The sequence below is a fragment of the Haliaeetus albicilla genome, chromosome 25 (assembly GCF_947461875.1).
Source record: "Haliaeetus albicilla chromosome 25, bHalAlb1.1, whole genome shotgun sequence".
NCBI classification, from domain to species: domain Eukaryota; kingdom Metazoa; phylum Chordata; class Aves; order Accipitriformes; family Accipitridae; genus Haliaeetus; species Haliaeetus albicilla.
In genome coordinates this window covers 20,716,528-20,738,964 of record NC_091507.1, presented here as the reverse complement: position 1 = coordinate 20,738,964, position 22,437 = coordinate 20,716,528, and the positions used below count along the sequence as shown (strand labels likewise).

At 44.3% G+C, this 22,437-nt stretch overlaps 1 protein-coding gene across 1 annotated transcript in view; it reads right to left on the bottom strand.

Moving 5' to 3' along the window:
• The window catches only part of SH3RF3 (SH3 domain containing ring finger 3), a 249,147-nt gene that overhangs the window by 46,780 nt on the left and 179,930 nt on the right, over positions 1 to 22,437 (bottom strand). The window contains exons 4-5 of the mRNA XM_069770183.1: positions 16,252 to 16,608; positions 2,213 to 2,313 (exon numbers count right to left, since the gene is read on the bottom strand). Coding sequence (XP_069626284.1) covers positions 2,213 to 2,313; positions 16,252 to 16,608 — 458 coding nt within the window. The remainder of the gene's footprint in view (positions 1 to 2,212; positions 2,314 to 16,251; positions 16,609 to 22,437) is intronic.

The window sequence follows — 22,437 nt, the reverse complement described above, 5'->3', positions numbered from 1 at the left end:
TTTAAGTCGCTGCTTACACAGGACTCATATTCAAAAGCTACGGGTAAAGCGGGGTCAAAGACAGGGCATTTTACATAGCCTCACTTAGCCCTGTCCCCAGGGGGCTACATGTAATAATGTCATTTACAGGTTGAGATGCTGGAAGAAGGTGCAAGGAAATTACCCTAAGTGGATCATAGGCTGCTCTCCCTTGCAGCTACCTCCAGCTCTCCTACTAGTTTCTTTCTGTTCCTCTCTGCAAATTCCCCCAACTCAGCCTCCAGTAAGCCTGAATATCCAATATCACAATGACCCTAAACATCCTCCGGAGAGAGTATCAAAATCCTTGCAGGTGTACAACAGCCCAGCCTGGACTCCATGCCAAAACCGACCGATCTCTGTACGGCTAAACCGATGAAAACTTGTATGTGACAACCACATAGCGTGACCCTGGGACAACAGAGGTGATCAGCGCTTTCTTTGTGGACCGGCAATCCCACCACCTGCGTGGGGCAGTGAGGATGCCCATCCCTGGGGGTTTCCTCTATTAGTCTGCAAAAAGGCAGGGACTTCTCCAAACCCAGCGACAGGCTCAGCCTGGGTCCGCTGCCTGGCTGTGGCTGGCATGCCCGCCCCATGGGGACAGGCGTACGCTCTCATATGTGGCTGAAAACAATTTGAGGGCAGGCAGCTTCCCTCCCCAGAAAGTGTTCCTGGGCTTTTCCTCTGGTAGGAAATCAGATCTAGCGGTCCCGGCTGCTGAGGCTGATTTTGCCTTAAGCCAAAGGCTTTGAACGTGGACGCTTTTCACCATTCTCTAGATTTTAGGTGTGAAACTTTACCAGCAAACTCTACAACTGAGAAGAAAGTGTTAAAACAACAATCTGAAAGCTCACAAAATGGAATAGCAAGTTATTCTGGGCTACGTGAAACAGTGAGGCTAAGGGTTGGGGAGCAGCACCTAGAAGAAGCCAAAATGTTTATTAAAAGTTCCCTAAAAACAGGCCTAAGCAAGAAGGCAGCTCGTGTTCTTGGCTTCAGTGAGCTGCCCGTGACTCTGCTTATAATGCAGAAGCCCCAGGGCTCTGTGTAGGGTTGTACCTCCCCAGTTCTGCTACAGTTTTCAGATAAAGCTTCCTCTTTGACTGGAACTTGGCTTGCCAATGCAAAATGACAGACCAGATTACGAGGCTGCTTCATGAGGGAGACGACAGGAGAAGCACGGGAGGGAGAAGGGAAGGCTTGCTGAGGCACGGAGGCAGAGGCATTGCCAGAGAGCTGGAAAATGTCCTGATTCAGCAACTAAATACTGGAAATACTGCCAGTTACTGCTTCCCAGTCTGGGCAATGTTTGAAATAAATTTGTGCCCCACAGGCTGCACAGAGTGACCACAGAGTGATGATGAGACCTCTCTGTGGGGCAGTCAGAGATGTGTAGTACCCCTCAGGTATGAAGATCTCACCTTAGCAGCCAAGAACAAATTTGGTTTGGTTCTGTTCCAACTCCCCTATTCTCCTTAAAGCAGATTCGCTATGTTATTTAAGGATTTTATTTGTGAATTCAGACCTTCTTTTAGTCATATCATAAAACCCTAAAATACTGGCATGCATATGTGTTTGTGTGTCTATATAGTTCTACTGATTTCACAAGATATATGTGATGAGATGAAAGGGTTCTGCAGTTTAACTAGACAGGTACCAGATAAACCAACCAGGCTAGAAGAGATTTATTATAATGAAGTCTACTCTTTTTGTTTTGTATCTAGTCAACCTTCTGTTATTCTACACACTATTCAATAAGCCCATATGCCCATGATATGAAGTTTATTTGTTGGCTTTGTTTATGGCACTGAAAAAATGCAATTGGGTCATTTTTTCTGGTTAATGATGAATGTATCAGGTGTTCGATTGGATGGGACTACACCTTTTTAAGAGCTTTAAATGAAGGAAGATTTTCTTTAGCTGAGAGGCATTCTGTTTGCTTCACAGTGATTCATACAGCTGTAATAAATATATCAGGAGTCTAAAAGGGCTCACAGAGAAAGAGGGAAGTCTTGCCGTTCTCTGCTTGTTTTTCAATTTCAGCAGAGGCTGGGTCATGTATGAAATTGCAATCTCTCTCTTCTCAGAAAGCTCCTGAGCTGAGATTCAGGCTTTCAGATTTCAAGCACACGCACACATGCACACACAATTGGAAACAAAGAGCATGCAGTGACTGAGATGAGCTGCTTACATATTGAGGGGGAGCTGGACCTTCGGTGGTGTTCCCTGATCTCCAATTATTGCACTTGTCCTGGGACCAGCCACTGTGGCTGTTCCAATTGAAGAGGAATCCTGAAAATACACGAAGAAGAACATACAAGGATTAAGATGAAGCCCACCATTTCCTCAAATGCTATGGGGTGAAGGCACAGAAGAAAAAAAATCACATCTTTTATCAACTCCCAGACTTTCTAACTTCATGATACTGCATTAAAAAAGACATCTTTTAGCCTTACACGTTCCAAAAATACATTTCTGACACAAGGGATATTAGGTTATTAACAGCATTTCCATGTACCTGTCAGAGAAATTTAGTTGTACCTTGCATGCAGATCTTAAAAGTTTTAGAATGCAAAACTACTGGGCTGCTTTGTAAAATCAGCTCATCTCTGCAATAGCACCTTCTCTGATAAAAGTAACCTTTTCTCCCTCAAAAGCTTGTTTTTAAAACTGTACTCTTTTGGTTAATGGTTATGGATCTATGGAGAAGAAGATACTATTCAATTTCCAAAATGCAGTCTCATTTCTGTATACTGCTTTTATCACCAGGAATATTCTTCTCCTTAATAAAAAGGTGACAACACAACCCAAAACAGGAGTACCTCTGAATGGAGAAAGTACGAGTCCCCTCCAGTTTTACCACAGCAAATAAATCCTCACTCTCATATAGAGAACTGGGCAGATCTTTTTCAGCTATTAATATTGAGAGGCAATTCTAAATGTAATCATTCATTTTTTAAAGCTTAATGCTCAGCAAAAGTATGTAGGGCAAACGCTTTTGAGTTGTCTCACCAAAGTCCTCATTCATCTATGTCAAAAATGAATCCCGACTGGAAACTTCTCCTGAAGTAATGCCAAGGCCTGTAGCAACAGATCTTTGCTGCAAAGACAGGGCAGAGCTGGGCTGATGGGACTTGTAATGGTTTATCTGAGCAAAAGGCTTTTTTAGTAAGTCTAACCAAATGCTGCATGCACATCTGCATGCAGAATGGCTCTGCAAAGTAGGATCCAAAGTTTATGCACAAATTGCAGGTTCAGACAGAGCCTGTTACATACAACCAAGATTCTGAGCAGTTCACAGACCTCCAGTGCAGCTTTTCTGTTTCCAAATGCTATCTAACAAACAGTAAATATTGATTTATTTTGGGAACAGAAACATAGGGACATTTTTTGCACTTACAAGTGACACTGAATTAAACCAAGACACTGAATTAAACCAAGACACACATTGCTACTTAATTAATGGATTTCAAGGTCACCTCATTGCCCACATAATTATTACGGTGTCATGTCTCAATAATGCATTGCTAAGCTATATTGCTTTGCTGTATATTTACACAATATCATTAGGAAATCATGCAGCAAAATATGAAGACACTGCTCTGTGATTCCATTGCTTTTGGCAACAAGCAGCAAGCTGTCTCCTCTCTCACCGACATCTACGCTCAATAATGAAGTTGTAGTGACAAGTACATCTCCTTTTTCTCATTATTTCCCCTCACTTTCTGGCTGCTTGCTCAAACAAGGAAGGTTCCAGGCAGCTCAGTCCTATGTGTAAAAGTAAGCATTCTTTCCAGTTCTGTGACTAAGGCTTTATTAATCCTGCCTGTCACGTCAGTGAAATAATATCAACTTACAGAAAAAAAACCCAACCCACTCAAAAATGTAGGGGTAGCTGGAGAATGATCCCTCATTTATTATTTTGAGCTGGTTAATGGGGTTAAGGATTGTGGAAGATGCTGGGCAGAGAGAACTGGCAGCTGCCTCATCCAAGAGGTAAGTGAGAAATCGGCTGGTTCAAACTTCTTCATGTTGTGCCACCAGTGTATGCCTGCTCTGAGCTAGAGAAATTGCCTCCAAGAAAACAGAAAACAGATCAGTCCCCACCCTTTCTTGGTAGGACAAAACACTTTGGTTTTACCTCATGAAAAAAACAGAGCTGAGTGAACAGCCTCAGGGTGCAACTGTAAAGGCAGAGAAGATCACAGCAGTGTACAACAAAATTAGAATAGAATAGAATAGAATAGAATAGAATAGAATAGAAAGAATACTTGAGTTGTAAGGGACCTACGACGATGATCTCGTCCAACTGCCTGACCACTTCAGGGCTGACCAAGGTATAGCGTGTTATTAAGGGCATTGTCCAAACGCCTCTTCAACACTGACATTCTTGGGGCATCAACCACTCTCTAGGAAGCCTGTTCCAGGGCTTGACTGCCCTCTTGGTAAAGAAATACCTCCTAATGTCCCATCTGAACCTCCCCTGGCGCAGCTCTGAGCCATTCCCACGTGTCCCATCGCCGGATCCTGGGGAGAAGAGCTCAGCACCTCCCTCGCCACGTCCCCTCCTCAGGACGCTGCAGGGAGCAGCGAGGTTGCCCCTCAGCCTCCTCTTCTCCAAACTAGACAACAGCACCTCCCAGTTTGGTATCATCAGCAAACTTGCTAATGGTGCGTTCAACTTCTGCATCCAGATCGTTGATAAATATATTGAACAGAACTGGCCCTAGAACTGAACCCTGAAGAACACCACTGGTGACCGGTCGCCAGACAGATGTAGCCCCATTCCCTACAACCCTTTGAGCCCTGCCCTTCAGCCAGTTCTTCACCTAGTACACCGTAAACCCACTCATCCCACAGTTGGACAGCTTGTCCAGAAGGATGCTGTGAGGGACAGTATCAAAAGCCTTACTAAAATCCAGAAAAACTACATCCACCGCCTCCCTACAGCTACAAGGTGGTTGACCCTCTCATAGAAGGATATCAAATTAGTTAAACAGAACTCTCCTTTTGTGAACCCATGTTGACTGTACCTGATGACTGCATTACTCTTTAAATGCCTTTCAACAGAACCCAATATAATCTTCTCCATAATTTTTCCAGGAACTGAGGTTAGACTAAGAGGTCTGTAGTTCCCTGCGTCTTCCCTCACGCCCTTTTTGCAGGTTGGAATAACGCTGGCCAGCTTCCAGTCAGCAGGGACCCCCCCAGACTCCCAAGACCTTTGGTCACTGATCGAGACAGGTCCTGCCGGAACATCCGCCAGCTCCTTCCGAACTCTGGGATGAATCCCATCAGGCCCCATGGACTTGTGAACGTTCAGCTGACACAGCTGGTCCCTTACAATTTCAGTGTCCACAAATGGAAAGTCACCATTGCCACCCTCGTGGTCCTCCGACTCAGGGGACCGGGCAGCCCAAGGTCTATCAGTATTATCAAAGACTGAGGCAAAACCCGCATTGAATGCCTCTGCTTTTTCTTCATCTCTATTAGTTAGATGACCACATTCAACAAGTATCAGTCCAATGTTTTCTTTAGACCTCCTCTTGCTATTAATATCTTAAAAAAGCCCTTGTTATCTGAAACAGCACTGGCCAGTTTCAACTCTAATTCAGCTTTGGCCTTTCATGATAAATGAACCCCAGCTCTGTACTCTGCACATACAGTCCTAGGGATTAAGAAATCATGTAATTGTCATTCCGTGTTGCTAGATGACAATGTTGCTTTCTTCCCTTGAATAGGCTTGTATGTCCTCTACCTACCTGACATTCAGATTCTTGCCTATGGCCTGTTACTGTAATATCGCTTCATCTGGTGCCAGCCTGGACGCTACAGACCGTTCATTTTTGCCACTTTGCACAGCCTAGCATCATATGCATCCAAACTCTAAATCAGTGCCTGCTTCCTGATTGCGCTCCAGTTTTTCTTTAGTTGCTCTCCCCTGCAGGCTTTGACACTATGGTGTACTTGCCAGTCTTGCCAGTATGACCCCGCTTTTCATCATCAGGCTTTACTCCACAGGACCCGCTGGTCTTCCACTGCATTGAATTCAGCTCCTCTCTTTGCATCCTGGCGTTCACTTCCATACAATATTCCGCTCTGCAGCTTCATCTGCCTCTGTGCTCCTTGATGAATTCTCTTGGTGGTTGCCTGATTGCGACTATGCATCTGAATGTTCAACAGCTTTGCATTTAAAAAACAGCCCTTGACACAGTTGGTGAAGGCTTTCTAAATGTCCTCTTTCCAGGTCCTGTTCTCGCTCTTATGAATCACTAATTAGCTCATATTATAAGACACAATATTGCTAGATTATTTTGCAAGATATTTGCAATAAGATTTTGGAGAGACTGAATTTTGTGAAAGAATAATCTCCTATTTCTTCACACTTTTGATTACCTTTGTTGGAAGTTTACCTTTCCACTTTCCATTCCTACAATTTTATGTGGGTCTCCCTAGCTACTGGTAACGCTAATAATCCTCCTGGAGAACACAGCAGGCCTTTCTCCATCACAGCTGGTAACAAGGTTTAGCTTGTTTTCCTTCTTTATTTAGCCCTGGAGCCAGGTTGTACTTTTTTGCTATTGTGATCTAAGGAACAAGGTACTAAACATGTCCTCCTTTCCTCTTCATCTGCTCAGGGGAACGGGAATGCGAGGTGACGCTCTGATTTTTTTTGCTCTCCGCTTTGACACCTTGCGAGAGGTCTGCGTGCCGCATCTTCCCCTTCTGATGGCACGTCCCTGCGTGATCCACCTTCCCGTGGCACCAGGCACGCGAATACAGCCACGCACAGGCACTACAGAGCGTTTGTGTCTTAATCCTTCTTCCACCTCTGCTACTCACTGTTGCTAAGCCTTACCCGGGAGAGGACGTCTCTGACAGCCAGGTTTTTAAGAGGGACGTGGGCACCTATTGATAAAAGCAGGCACCTTGCAGAGTTTTCTCAGGGAGGCATTAAGACATACTTCACTGTCTGACTCCCATGGATTTTATTGCAATCTGAGTAATAAGAGTCACTTCTGAAAATGTCACTCGGTGCCCCTCTCTATCCTTATGAGCCTCTAATGCCTTTAAACATTTGGCCATTGAGTTTCCAGACGTGACCTGCTGGGTAATCACACTGTAGCACACACCTCCTGATTAGGAGCCCGTTTACTCCACCGGTGGTGTGCAGTTTTCTGAACTAGACACTGCCAACTCTCATCCCGTTTACTCAGGCCACGAAACAGCCAAACCTCACTTCTTCACGCTCCCACTCCAGTCTGGCATCCTCCGAGTACCACTTACGTCTGCCGAGGTTTTCAGCTCACCAGCAACAGCTCTTCTCGTCCAAGGGACAACACGGCCCCAGCCAGCAGGGAAAAGCGGCTGCACGAAGGCACGCTGAAAACCCTCTCCAGATGCCTCCACACTAATTCCTGCCGCTTTGTGCCCATTAGTAGCACAGCAATGTCACCTGTACTGCGGAAGGCTAAATCTTGAGTAAACCTCCTGGACTGTACACACGGGCACAACGATGCTCATGACAGATATCTCACTCCCGGCTCATGCTGCGCTGTCTGTTTTTATCACCAGCTGCTCTGGTGTAGTAGGTGATTATGTACCCATGGGCTGGATAGTAATATATAAGGACGTTTTGCTTTTTGTCCGTAAATGCAACAGCCTCCTCATGACCACTGAAACACAACTCCCTCTTCTCCCCCAAACACTAAAGCTAATGTCTAATAGAAATCCGTAACTCATGCCTTGAGGCCTCCTTAAAAATTGTTTGTTTCTTCCTCTCAGTCTCCGTGTTGGCTGTTACAAGGAGACTTTATGTGAGGGCTAAGAATGAAGAAAGGCTCTGCACAAAGGTATTTTGGCCCTTGGCTAAACTCCATCTAGTCCTAGCAGCAGCGTGGTCCTCTGGAGGGAAACAGCAGCGGAGCACAGGGTCTCTGCTCTCGGTCCCCACGCAGCGTTTCCAACACCATTTTTAGATGCTTAAATAAGTCAAAGCACCTGGCACCATTCAGGTGTCATGCAAAACGAAGAGAGCCGAAGCCAGCTGACAAAAATGAACTTTGCAGATTGTCCAGCCTGAGGGTCAGCGTGTCCTGGTGAGAACAAACAGTCTGAGTTCCTCAGAAGTCACCACGTGTCTAAGCTCAGATGGATCTCATTCCTCCTCCAACTGATAAGTATTATTTGCAAGAGAACTACAGGAGCATCAAAACAAATTGCACTTTAATGTATATGTAATGATATAGTTCTATTACAGTTTATAGCATATACTCCTGGGTAAATAATACGCTCCTGAGATGTTGCTGCCTCTTCTGTCAGCTCTGACAGTTATATTTAAAAGCAACCAGCCTGGCAAAACATCACCGACAAGCCCACAGAGACCAGGAAATTAAAGGTAATAACCACTCATCTGGGCTGAAACTTCATCTCAGATTCATTCCCTTTCTCTCTTCCCATCCACACCTCTATGAAGGCACAAAAATTAGTTGTCTGGACTTCCAGCATAAACTATCTTTTCCTCTCCCTTGTAGATTTACTTTAGATTTTCACCAGTACTTTAAGGCCATGTTTGTGGTTTAATTTTAAAAGACATGGTGCCTGTAGGGATTAGTGAAGTGCCTTGCAAAAGCACGGGTCTCAGTCTTGGAGGGGAATAGAAGCCGTGAAGACAGTGATAAAACTAGGAACAGAGTACAATGATATTGCAGGTTGCAGCAGCCTTCACAGCAAAATAATTGCTGCTGCTATCAGACGAATGTTCTTATCATCTAGAAAATCACCAACCAGAAATCTCCATTTTGACTTCAAAGCATATCCAGCACTGTCTCACCACAGGGCACTTATCACATTCATTAATTCACAGGGAAATTTCTTTTAATGTCTTGAATGCATATTTACAGCTTACTTTAAATTTCTCTTTAATATTACTTTAAAATAAGAGAAAAACACTCAAACATTCAACTCACATAGGTTGACATACCATCCTCTGGAAATACCACAAAAAATAGGCTAATGGTCTTTAAGATTCCTGTGACTCGTTTCTCTAATTCGCTGACTCCATAAAACAATGACTGTGGCAATCACTCCAGGCCTTAATGTTCCTAGAAATAATGTATTAGCACTTAATGCATGGTAGTGACACCAAGTATCGATGAAAAGTGTTACATGCAAGATCAAGTAGCCTCATCAAATGCTAATTACCAGAGTGGGAGCTGATACGGACTTACCAATTCTAGAGTAAGACTTTTTCTTCCATAATGGTATGTGTGTAAAAAACAAACAAATGTGCACGATAACAGCTGCAGCTGCATAAATAGCTGCATAAATACCCAGTTCCTTCCTGCAAAAACTGGAGCTAAATTTATATGATTTAGCATTTACCAAGGGGTTCTTACAACCTGTAAGTATCTGCGGCTGTGGATGGAGGTGAGGCAGAATATTTTACCAGCCTGTTCTAGCACCACGTTGGTGCTGATTATTTTTTGGGTCATAGCAGGCCAAAAACTCTAGACCACGTCTTCTGTGAATAGCTCATGGAGCTATGCAGAGAGCTGGAGAAGTCACGTAAATATATTTCCTGAGCTTTCATTTCCACTATCCTGCAATCTAAGGATGTCTGCAAGTTGGAAGAAAAAACCCAAGTATTTTTTGTCATCTTCTTCCAAACGTTCATCTGACATTACCACCCATAAAAGCACTGATTATTCTGGTTTGCAGCTTCTCTGTTCCCCCAAATGAGGACTAATTAAGCATCATGTGGATGAGCATCATGAGAATTGTATTTTATTCAGCCTTTTTCTCTCTCAGACTAACCCTTTCAGCACTGAGCACCACTGTCCAGCTCTTCACCATGAGGTTTTAAATGGTTTTATAGTAAATAGTTTCTTGCAATTCTGGGATGAAAGAACATGACAAATCAAATGCAGAGAGACAGGAAAGCTTGAAGTGAAAGCTTGACCTCTAAAAGATGTTAATTTAATCCCACATTCATAATTATCCTTTTGATAACTGCACAACAAACTTAACGGAATTCTCTGCAATGCCTCCCATAGGAGGTCCCCCTTCAGGGAGATAGTAGTGGTAAACAAATAAACAACAAAAAAAACAAACTAAAAAGGGAAAATACATACTGTAGTCATTTCTGTTCAAATGCCATGCATGTACACATAGCGTGTGCTGGATGGACAGGATTTTGTGGTATAGTGTAAATACCAAGAGAGTGCCTTGCTTGCTCTTGAGGCTTCCAAGTCAGTAGTTGACTGGCAGGTAGCATAAAGCCTCAGGATTAGCCCTGTGCAAAAATGATTTCAGTGGCAAAATGTTTTTGGGTTACTACCCTGAGGACCATCTAGAAAAAAATACTTTTTTTTGTTTTACAGGCAATGGGATTTCATGCACAGTTGAATAACCCTTCTAAAGCACAACCTTCTCTTCCTAGATCCAGTAAAAAATTAGATTTTGTAGTTCTTGAAAAATCTTCCAAAATGTATTTATGCAAATTACAGGACAAAGAGATGACACTGTCTCTAAACTGGTAGCTTCTGAAAGGTGATTTTGCTTTGACCTGGATTCTCGGTAGCTTATATGATCAGTCAATAGATTGAGTCAGCTCGTGTGTCTCATTTGCAACAGTTTTGACAAAAAATGTAATATATCCCAATATGCATAGAGTATATTCAAAGACCTATTGGTATCCAAAAAAAATGCACCTTACATGCCTACCCCTAACTCTCTGCTTAAAAAAACTTAACTCCTTCCCACCTACAAAAACCCCCAAAAGAATTCTAAAAGTTATCTAAAATAGAGATGCAACAAATAGGCAATGTTTGGAACCAGTTCTAAATAATTTTGAGTAGAATTGGGAATGTATAAAGACCATGAAGTAGTTTAGGTTAGACTTCAGCAAAGTCTCTTATGCTGTTTTCATGATGCATTTTGATCGAAGTGACAGAAACACAGGTCGGACTAATATTACTTATTTTTTGCATTTTGACCTGTGTAGCCTCCTGAGATAGCTGCCCTTGGTTTCAGCTGTCACTCTCATTAATGGATGTCCAGTCAGTTGTCATTCACAGCCAGCAGCAGAGCAGGTTGGATAGAATTTGGACTCCAGGCCAAAGCTGAAAAATACCTGAATTTCTCTTCTTTTCTCAGAGCCTATTGTGTGCTAGAAAATTCGAGATTCGTTTTTAGTCTCTGGATTTTATGTATAATCTGTATGCTTCTCATGATCAGCACATTTAGGTTATCAGCCAAGGCTCAACCAAAGTTCTGCTATTACATTTTCTCAGCTAAAATTCAGCACTTCTAAATAACTGATAAGGAGTCACACTTCCAAATGATTTATATAGCGAGACACTTCAAGGAACATTTTTCATTTCAAACACTGTCACTCCTCGGGATTGGGAGCATACAAGACATTGTTCTCAGCTTTTCCTGAACATGTGGCCTCTGGTTAGGAGCCTGTACTAACACTTGCAGATACAAATAGACTTCTCGTGCGTGGCGACGAGTTGTTCAAAGCACACAGAAAAGTTCCTTCTGCAGGCAGGATCCTTTTTCCTCACTCAGCTGTCATCCTGGTGTGCACAAAGCCACACTTCATTATTCATGAGATGCATGTGCTGTCAAAAATCAGGGGATTTGGAGCAGTGCTGACCTGTGACCTTTCCAAATAGCACAGAAGAATAATTCATAAAGGGTGAAAATGGAAGCAAGACAAGCCATCTGAGGCCTAGGCACAATTACTGTCCAGGGGGACCTTCCCCGCTCCCCGGGGAGTCTCAGTTACGAACTGCTCCTCTGCACCCGTAACCTAATTCAGCTTCAGCTCCATCACAGGCCTGCAGCACTACTGACATCTTCAATAAAAATTCATTTTGCCAGCATGATAGGACATTCTGCGTGATGTACAGACACTATTACCTTTTAGAAGGGGATCTTACGTTTAACGTGTGATACTCAGCATGCAACAAAAAGCATACAAGAAGTAAATTTGGCTGCAAGCGAAATGAAGATCCCAGCATTGCCTCTTTGAAAATAAATGCTTTGTATCCCAGCTATGGTGGTCTTCCAGTCACTGTTTTATCCAGCTGACGTGGCTTGAAGTTGATTCTTCTACCTTTGAGCATCCCTAGGTTTGCAGTCAACAAAGATGGTTTTTAGACCATCAATCATTTCAAAATGCATCTTGGCTTTTGGGGAACAGCTGACTTGGTTCTGCTTAAAGAATAACGAACATGTTATGGAAGGCCTGTAGTCTTCAATTATTAAATTAATGATATGCAGAAGTGCTTTCAAAACATGTGATTTCATACCCTGGTCTGAATGTCAGTGCTCAGTACGCATAAATCTGTGCCCTCCTGGAGAAGCGGGAGGCTTATAATAGTCTAACAACTCGTAAAAACAAAAAACATGTCAGCTCGGCATGAAAGTCTGGTTTCAATTCACAAAAATTGACAAAAGCCACAGGAATACAGTCCTATGCATGAAATCACTTCTAAGGGGTGGAATATATTCCACATTTACCGAAACATCTAAAATGTGCACCTAAATTTTAAGTTCGTACAGTAAGAAGCCTTCGATGTCTCTGTTTCCTCTCATGTCAGCAGAGAAAAAGCAGGTGCCCCAGATGTAGGCGCCTCAGGTGGAAAATGGATGCTTGTTTTAAGAAGAGTGTTCTGCTGGGCACCAGCCGGTTGCCTGAGGTAGGGGACTGGATGACGTTCAAGAACTCCTGTAACTGAATTTCACTTGTTCAAAGGACAGGCTATAGGAAAACTGTGACAAACTTTTTCAAAAGGTAGAACCCCCCCTGCAAGCTAAATACCAATCCTGATAGGGACCAGAGAAGCTCATACCTACTAAACTGAACAAAATTCCTTTATTTCTTTTTATGAGGAGATCTGTTAAATAAACAATGATAAAGTGCCTGGAAATTTCAAGGACATGACATAAAGACACAAAACCCCAAATTTGGATTCTAATGGTGAAAGGAAAGGCATAAATTTCCTAGATAGTCAGCACTGAAACTGTAAATCTGTTGTTTCCCCTATAAGAAATATGCTTTGGCTGACTTTGCTGCTGCAAACTAGCAGAGGCTTGAGATGGTTACGGAGAGAACCACTCAAGGGCTGTGACGATGACTTGCAGGGCAGAGAGGTTCCTCTTCAAGTGAGGAAAGAAAAGGTGGGAGATATTCCTGCGGCAGAGCTCACCAGTAAGTCTGGCAGCTACAGGCACAGCCTTCCTACCAACCTGCCCGTGCTCTCAGCAATGCCCCTGAGCTCTTCCAAAGCAGCAGTAGAGTCCGTTTAGAGGTTGTCAAGACGTCAAACCCCTAGTAAGACAAACAGGACATTTACCTTAAAAATGGCAAAAACATCTTAGAACAAAACGATCCGAAGACAGGATTCTCGCCGCCCCGAATGCCTTGAAGTAAGAACTCAGGGGCCCTTTGTTTATGCTACGTTGGCTGGCGTTCAGCCACGTGAATAAAAGAAAAATGCTGAACTGATTTTCTGTCTAAGGCTGCAGCATCATTAATTGTTTCAGAGCCGTGTCAGGTCTTAGCAGATGGCAGAGAAGGAACTGAATTTCTGCCATTTTAAATATGTAAATGTAACCTCTATTTTTATGGGATTAATAGACATATAAATATAGCTGCACAATTTTAATGTACATTTTGTAAGAGGCAAATTCTGGACTCTTTGTAGATCTAAGAAAGCTGAAAGCAGGTGAATTCATGTTGGTGGCTCTTGTGATTTTATTACTACTCTTACAACAGCAAGGCATTTTTCTGAGGGCTGCTCCTACAGTGAAGAGAATATAGTGAGAATGTCAGCTCCTCTTTTTTTTCCCCGACAGACCCACATTCCTAGCAAAGTTTTCAAAAAAAAATGTTTAAATCCCTCAAACCAGAAAGCAAATAGGAAGGCCCCCAAAAGCAGAGATACGTATTCATACATGCAAATGCCACGCTTGGGGCGACTGGGTCCTTTGGCTGCAACAACACTTTCTGACAGAGGGAAACCTCTTTTCGCTAAGGTTGATCCGAACCACCAAGACTCTTTTTCCCCTTCCTGGATTTTGGCCAAGACAGTTTTGGCCAGCAGCGAAGGAGGCCTGTGCTCAGCTGCCTTGTCTGCAAACCTGCTCTGTGCCCGGAGGCAGAAGAACGACTCCCCAAATCTCTTCCCACCACGGGCACACTGAAGTGCCTTCATTTTACCCTAGCCGTGCTTCTGATGGTAACACCAATTACGTGTCTTCCCATCTGCTGCAAAGGACCCAACCAACCTTCCTTCAGGCTGGATTTTGGTAACCGTAACTGGTTACAGAGAACACGGCGCCCTTCTTGTCCCCTACTGCTTGTGCCAAAATGCCACAATGGTGTGTGACACGAGTGGGGTTTTGCACACCACTCGTTCTGTTAAAATGGGCGAGAACAGTCAAGGCACTTTCTGCTTCGTGGTCTAATTTTTGTGGTTTGCTAGCTTAGAATGAGTCTTCACATGACTCTAGCAAAGGGTGTGCATGGTTTTTCCCTTGACTAGCACAAGAACAGAAAAGCCACAGTCTGTCACATCTCTGTAAAGTCCAAATGTGTCACTCTGAGTGCCAAAAACCTGGGTGTCGTTTACTTGACAAGCTTGGGACCCTCACTCACGTCTAGTGCTTCTGCTGCTTCACAGATGTCCCAGTGCATCTTGGCACAGGCGCTGCTTTACGTGGAGGCCGTATCCTCACCTTCACCCTCCTGCTGAGGGCTGAAAGGAGGGGGAAGACCTTACGGCACGGAAACCCTGCCTGGAAAAGGCATCTGGAAGAAAATAAGCTAAATTCCAGTCGGACCGAGCTGCCTCTCCGGCTCCTACATGTGGATGGGCAGTGGAGGGAGGTGAGCTGCTGAGGCAGGAGCAGAGGGTGCTGCTCCACCATGGGGGTGTCCCCTCCACACGCCGTTCCCGCTGGCCCCGTGGCACACATCGGCACGCACGCAGGCACCCTGCCTTCCCCGGCGTCTTTGCAAACCTGCACCGTAGGGATCTGGGGGCTCACGTCACGGGTGCTGGTACGGCACAGCCATCAAGAGTGACCCCGCAGTCTGGGGCACGACACCGACCCTCCGGGGGAGCCCCACCGGTCTGCAAATGGGCATAAACAGGTATTCCTGCCCAAGGGGTGGGAAGCGATCCAAATTTGTCCTGATATGGGGATATGGGTGCGAAGGGGCAGGAAGGCATGGCCAGGAAGACGAAAAGGGGAGGGATGCTTTTTTCAGCAGAAAAATGATGGGTGGGAAGACCCTGCCATGCTTAGGTTATCTCGGTGCTAGCAAGCAGCCCAGACCACGAGGAGCTGGTCCGTAGAGGGAACCCGTTGCTGCTAATCTGCACACCAAGTACGTAGATGACTGAGCAGGCAGGCCAAGGCAGAAGACCTTTGGGACTATTATTATTCCCCTTTCTCTTTTATGCCTTCAAACTGCAAATTACCACTTGGATTCCCTTATCCACAGAAACAGCGGGCATTTGCAAGAGGTTTCAGTGCATGCCTGCTGAGTTTGACTCCTGGTTCTGCCAGGCTCCCAGAATTAGCCTCTCGGAAGCTCCTTTAGGGACCTGCAGGGATGCCCTGGAGGCTGCTCCTCTGCCCCCTCCTTTGAGAGGGGGAAGGACAGGGGGCTGTATCCTCAGCACATCTGATGGTTTAAAACCTCCTTGGGTGTTTCTGAACAGCAGCTACTTGCTGGGTACAACACACATCAAAGTACGGCACATTTGCTCATCCTCCAGTGATCTGTAGGGAAATGATTACTCCAAAAACCTTTTTTATCCCCAGTGTGTGAATTTCACACCGACATTGCTACCCTGCAGGGTAACAGATACATTGAGGATAATGGGATCGCTCAAAATTATTTCTTTCTACGACAGAAAGTGATGCAACATAAGCTGCATTACTTCAAACAAATTGTAGGATTGCTTTTCTTTAAAAGATGTTCCATCAAGGTGAATCAAATTTGGCTTTATCGTCTGGCTCCTCACGCATGCCCACCGATTAATGCAAGGATGGGAACAACAGACGCCAAGTACCACTGCATCGGGACGACAGCGCCGTGCAACCGCTTCATGCGAGGGTCAACCATTTTGAAAGAAGCGAGGCAAGGGTGTGCCGTCCACCGAGGGCACCCAAAACACACCTCCACCCCCCTCCCTGCCACCTTACCTGGGCCGGGGCGCTGGAGGAGAGGTGGGTCAGGTCCCCGATCCTGGCGGCCGCCCGCGGGTCACTGGAGCTGATGAGGACGGGTGCGCTGATCTCCATGGAGTGCCGGTTGCTGGCGGCCTGGGAGGACTTGTGCGTCATGCTGAGGGCAGTGAAGGAATGGCGTTTTTTGGCGTTCTTCTTGCCCTCCGCCTGACGCTGGGCTGCCCCGGCCGCCCCAGCACCGGCCAACGTGGAGCACGGTGCCAGACCCGCCGCCGCCGCCGCCGTCTCCGCGGGCAGCGGCACGTCGCAGCCGGAGGCGGCAGCCGAGCACGTCTTGTCCATCTCGATGAGCTGCTTGGCGGATTCATTCAGCTGGGTGCGGAAGAAAAGGGGAAGACAAAAAAAAAAGATCAAAATGAGAAAAGAAGGGGCGACGTGAACCATCGCGGGTCACTTGATGGCGCCTGCTGGACCTGCCTGGGCCTTCCTCCCTGCAGCACCACGATCCTTTCTCCTGGTGGCCCACCCCAGCCAAAGCTTGCCGGCAAAAAGGGTGCTCGGGACAGGTCCCAAAACTAGCTGGGTTCCATCATCTGTCCGCCACCTCTCAGTCACCCAGGCAGGTCCCCAGGAGGCACACCGGCGCGTTTTGTTTCCCAAAACCTGCCCCAAGCCAAGTGGTAGTGTTCAGCTCCAGCGTGATGCCCAATTTATTTAAGTTTCTGAAGCTGGGTGAGCTATTTCCATCCACTTCTTAATGCCAGGAAAATTGAAAGAGAGGCAGAATAAGCATCCAGGAGAGTTAGGCTAGAACCAGGCACCACAAATGGGTGCACATCAAACTATGGCATTTAAGAAAATGGTGTTCCCCGAAATAGCTTGTCCCAGGCTGCAGAGGCAGAGCTGGGGGAAGGAGACAGGAGCCTCTTCATCAATGTCTAGCCATTCCCAGGTCCACCATAGGCCAATGCTTGATGTTTGCCACACTGGGTCTTGACCCAGGGGTACAGCTTCCAAATCCTTCCAGTTTCATCCCCTGGCCTCCCACCTGACACAGGTTATCCAAACGCAGACGCGAACTGAAGGCATTTTTTCCAGCTGTATCACCTCAACTGGGGAAGAGCATGATGGCCACTGGAAGACTTGCTCGGGGTCCAATTTGAAAAATTGGTCTCATCAGCCCTCCCAAAGGGTTTAAAACTTGGTCTACAGCCTACAGAGACAGCAGAGCACCAGGATGTTCAAGCCAGCTTTCAGCCCACTGTTCCTCATTCAATCCACACTCACAGATAACCTCGTGCTTATAAATGCCAAAGGCACGTTGGTGGGACAAAGCTGTCACTGAAGCGTTTTACCTCCTAGCCACCATAATGCACAGAAGAAAGCTACGCCTTACATAGCTTGAGAGTTTTTCGGCGCGTCGGGATGCTACTGTCACCGATGAGACACGAATTGCGCTCTGAAGTCAGCAGTGCTTTCTGCACAGCGCTCATTGCCAATAGATCTTCCCTCAAGGGGTGCTAACAGCTGAGGGAAAATGCCACATTTTGCCAACAGACCTTTATATTAAACTAGGATGCACCGCAATATGTTTGCATTTAATGAATAAAAACAACATATGAAAAAGGGAGCCACAGCTAACGCACATGTGCTGTTGCATACACTGCTATTCTGAGACCCGCATAAACCAGAGGTGCGCGTAATACTATTCTGGACCAAAACCAGGCTATTTTTGTTTCTATAACCACTGTATGAATTACGGCAGCATCCAAGAAACTCAGTCGAGGACAAGGTCTTCTCAGGCTCTAAATAAAAAGAAAGAATAGTTGCTGCTCCAAGCCAAGCCAATTTAGAAACCTAATACAAGTGAAAATAAAAGGGAAAAAGAGAGGGATGGGAAGATAACAACAGAAGTGTGCAGTTAAACAAATGTGTAATTGAGTGGCTTTTATGACTCCCAACCACTGTCACCATGCTGTAAATACAAATAAGAAGTAGATATTGCTAGCCTTATGCCAGTCCTCCTAAGTTCAAAAGCACCTCTGACTCCACGAAGACTCATACTGAGGAAGAGGCAATAAACATGCTAACACCTAGAAAGTAAACATCAACTTGCAGGATCCTTCATTCTGTGACAGCTTCCACCAAGTCAACCAAGAGCCTCCAATTAATGATGCTCCACTACTGTCGGGAGCTGCTGGGAGTCCTGCAACCATTCAATTAGCGGGTCATTTTCCCAGCTGCACTCTCCAACTTGAGACCATGCTTACAGCCAGCATAGTGCACTGCACCTGCCAATTTTTGCCAATAACAGCTGATCCCATTTCAGATTCTTCAAGAATGTCCATTATTTCCCACTTCATCATGCTCTAAATTGGTACAACCTAATATTTGCCAGCAGGCTCCAAGTTGCAAGGAAACCAGATGGCTCCCCTCCCTTAAGTAGGTGTTACAGCTCCACTTACCCAATTGACGGAGATAGTCTAGCTGAATTATTTGAAATATTAAGGAGAAAAGGAGAAAGACATCAAATATGCATGATTCTTTTCTACAGCAGACGGTGAGGAAATACTTTGCTAACCAACAGCAAGCTGGAAAAAGATATATTTTAACTCTTTGACATAGGGAAATATAGAGTTAAAAAAAAAGAATTTAGAACTTTCTGATTTTACAACAATGCTCCATATGGACAATGAAGTGCTCCAGCTCTTAATATCTAAACTCTGATTCTCTTGTAAGAATTAGATTATCAATCCCACTGGCTGGAATCCAATTTAACACCAAAGCTGTTCTTTTTAAAACAACAAAATCCATTACTTTTTTGTTCAAAGCAAAACCTAGTTAAAAAGGTCAATAAGAGAGCTAGCATCTAAACATGGAGTAATAAAAAATAGCCCTGTATTGTTATAAACAAAGTCACTCTCAATATCAGTAGAAGATTAAAGGCAAAAAGAAAACCCCTCCCCAAAACAGTCAAGCTAATGAACTTTTGGGAATGTCAGAGTCTTCCTGAAATACTGGGAAAAAATTATTTTGGTTTGCCAAGATAAAAAAATGCTTTATAGCTTTACAACTTTATTCTTGTAGAGAACTGTTTTTAAACAGCTTTGCCCACAGATGCTGGCAAGTACTTCCCAAACAGGCTATGAATAACAGAGAAAAGGTTCTGCTTACTACTTTGGAAAAGCAAATAGTGCTGCCTCTTCACAAAGAACTTTTAGAAACCCTTTTTAAACATAAACATGATTGCAAATTTCTTATTTTAAACTCTGAGTATGTAAACAAGCATTGCTTTCTGGTGTCTGTCATTTGATCTTCAGGCAGATCTGCTTCCAGAGGAGAAGCTTAGTGGAAAGTTCTGACCCACAGCCACTCTCGGGAATTTGACATTTCTGGAAGGCTGTAGCTCTTATGACAAGCTCTAATACCAGAACTCAACTTTCTCGCCCATTTTTGATCCCTCCTCTAGAAAGAACCCATGTTTGAAATTCTGGTCCTGCCAATCCCAAATCATAAAATGCCCTTGAGACTGCAGCGGGACTGATTTTACCCCAAATCCATTCCATAACAAAGGGATGTCCTAGAAAACTCGATATATGATTTAGAGGGATAAGGCTTGGATTTAAATGCCAAACCAGTCAAACATTCCCAGCAGCCCTGCAGTCCTAGGTCTGGGAATGCAAAACCTCGTGAGGGCAAGCCTTATAATAGCTGAGGGACCCTACCGTGCAGGAGATGTGATGAAGTGGTACGGTGACTACTGACCGCGGGTGCTGCGTGCCGAGATAAGGATGCACCAGCCTCAGTTCACAGAGCTACTGTGCCGAATTCTCAGGAAGGCATTCCCCAGCTGCGAGGAACTCTACTGGACACAGCTCCAGCTCGTCTGGTTTTGAGAACGAAGGAGGGTGCGTGTGGAATACCTCTGTGCACAGAGCCTCGTTCACCTCCAAACAACCTTTCCCCACAAAGGGAGCAGTAATCAAGCTCCGTTCATTAAAAATTTGCTGACCTTGATCAGGGAGCCGCGCTGCTCTCCCCGCCACAATGCAAGCTGTCATGACTTTGGCCTCCAGCCAGACAGCCCATGCAATATGAACTAAGGGAGAGTTTTTTTTTTCTTCTTCTGGCTTTTAGATATGACTATTTTAGATATTCTACTTGAGACTTTACCATATGGGCGACAAAGGTACAAACATTAAGCTACCTCACTCAGGACTTCTCTGCTGCCAAAATTATTTTTTTATTAGTCTCCAGATAAACCTCATTTTTCTGCAGAATGCATTATGGTGACTTTTTCTCTCCCTCCGTCTCTGTGGCACGTGCTTGCACATACTCACACATATATAAGCACCCCAGTTCACCCCAGTTCCTGATACATGTGGCTTTAAAAGAGACTACCTGTAAACAGTTTCAACATATTTCTCTGTTAAGAATGAGGGGATACAGGAGAGAAACTGTCATCTGCACTTACTATCCCCCCATGGGACTAAATACACCCTTTACATCCTAATGTGATTTAATGATCTCTAGTTTCAACGGGCAGCGTTATGCACCTACTTACGTACCCCAGCTGGGATGGAGAGTGAGGAACAAGCTACTTCTTGTCCAGTGTGGGTCATAATTAATTCTAGTTTTAGTCCGAATAACAAATTATTACTGTGGAACTTACTGTTATTATTATGGAACAAGATAGAAGCATGGGAAATCTAGGTCAGATTTAAATAATTAACCTTTACTGCATCTCCCTTGACAAATTCGTCGGTGTGTTTACTAATCCATGGCAGTGGCAAAATTGTTCTAGCCCAGTTTAGACCACCAAGGGACACCTTGATACACACTGGTCACCACAGCAGCTCCTGGGTTGTTGCAGTTCACTGGCGGTGCTGTCTTCTGTAAGGCAGAGGACCGTAACTCTTATTCTGCTATTGAATACTCCTAGCTTTCTAGTCATTTAGGTCTGGGTAAGAGGTTCATTTCTGACTGATATCTGACCTACCAAAGAGAGGACCTTGCTCTCCTTCTGGTTTAGCAACATATTTCAGCGCGTACTTGATACTATGCAGACCAAAGTGTCACTAATGGGACTGAAATGTCATTCTTTTCTGAACAAGGAAGGATTGCTTAAATTCTCAGTGTTACACACGTGCTTAAGTATTTTGTTAAACTGGAGCCAATCTAAACCAGCAAGTACAGTATATTAAGACTTTCAGGAAAACAATGCTTCATTTGCTAGGTAAGCTTTTTTTCTGTCTTTATGGAAAGTACTAGCTAATGGATGGTGCTGTTCAAATACAGGTATAATATCAGAAATATGTTACTCCAGGCCCCTTTTAAAAGTGAAAAGTTACAAAACCCCACAAATCAATGCATACCTAATGAAAAAGAACAAATTGGTAGGAAAAATATCAGGCTCAAGGTTTTGGAAAGGAACCACTCAGCAGAGCAGAAAGGAAAATTAAAATTATTAATAAAACTTCTTCACAATGTCCCCCTGAAAGACTGAAAAAAAATTCGCCTAGGGACTGCTGATTTTTATACTTTACAGTTCATAAATATTGAGAAGATCATGCACATCCCTATTTTATGCCTTGCAGAAACTTTGGCAACTTGGAGTTCCATAGCCAATTTTGTGATTAAAATAAACAGTCTGAATTTATTACTGCGTTTTCACTTCAGAGTAGTTACTTTCAGGAAATATTAAGTTCTTATGCCCTCATTAAATTAGTTTCACCAGTATTATAATTTATGTTCTGAAGCACAGTGAGGTTATTAAGTAAGTAAGGGCATAACTACAGAGTCTCCTGTCTCTGCTAGGTCCCTGAGAGGACTGCATCTGCGAAAGCATTTTCATCCCCAAAAAGCAGCGTTTCAGAAAGCTAAAGCAGCTTTTCCTTACTGTTATCCCTACTGGCAAATGCAGGATACAACCTTTCTTCTACTGTAACTGAGTAGCAAAACACCCTTTGACTCAAATGGGTGTTAGGAGAAAGTACCTAATACTTTACTTAATACTTTACAAGTTCATTGGGTAAGTTAGTATAGTGGACGCACAGTAGTTCCAAGGGCTTGCTAATGGCCTCTCAGCAGACAAAGTTGTGCCAAAGGTCTTCAACCAAGTCATACTGAATGCATCTATAATTTAATCTTTTATATGCTTTGTATTTAAAAATGTTTAGAGAAAGCCTCCCAAGTTCTCCA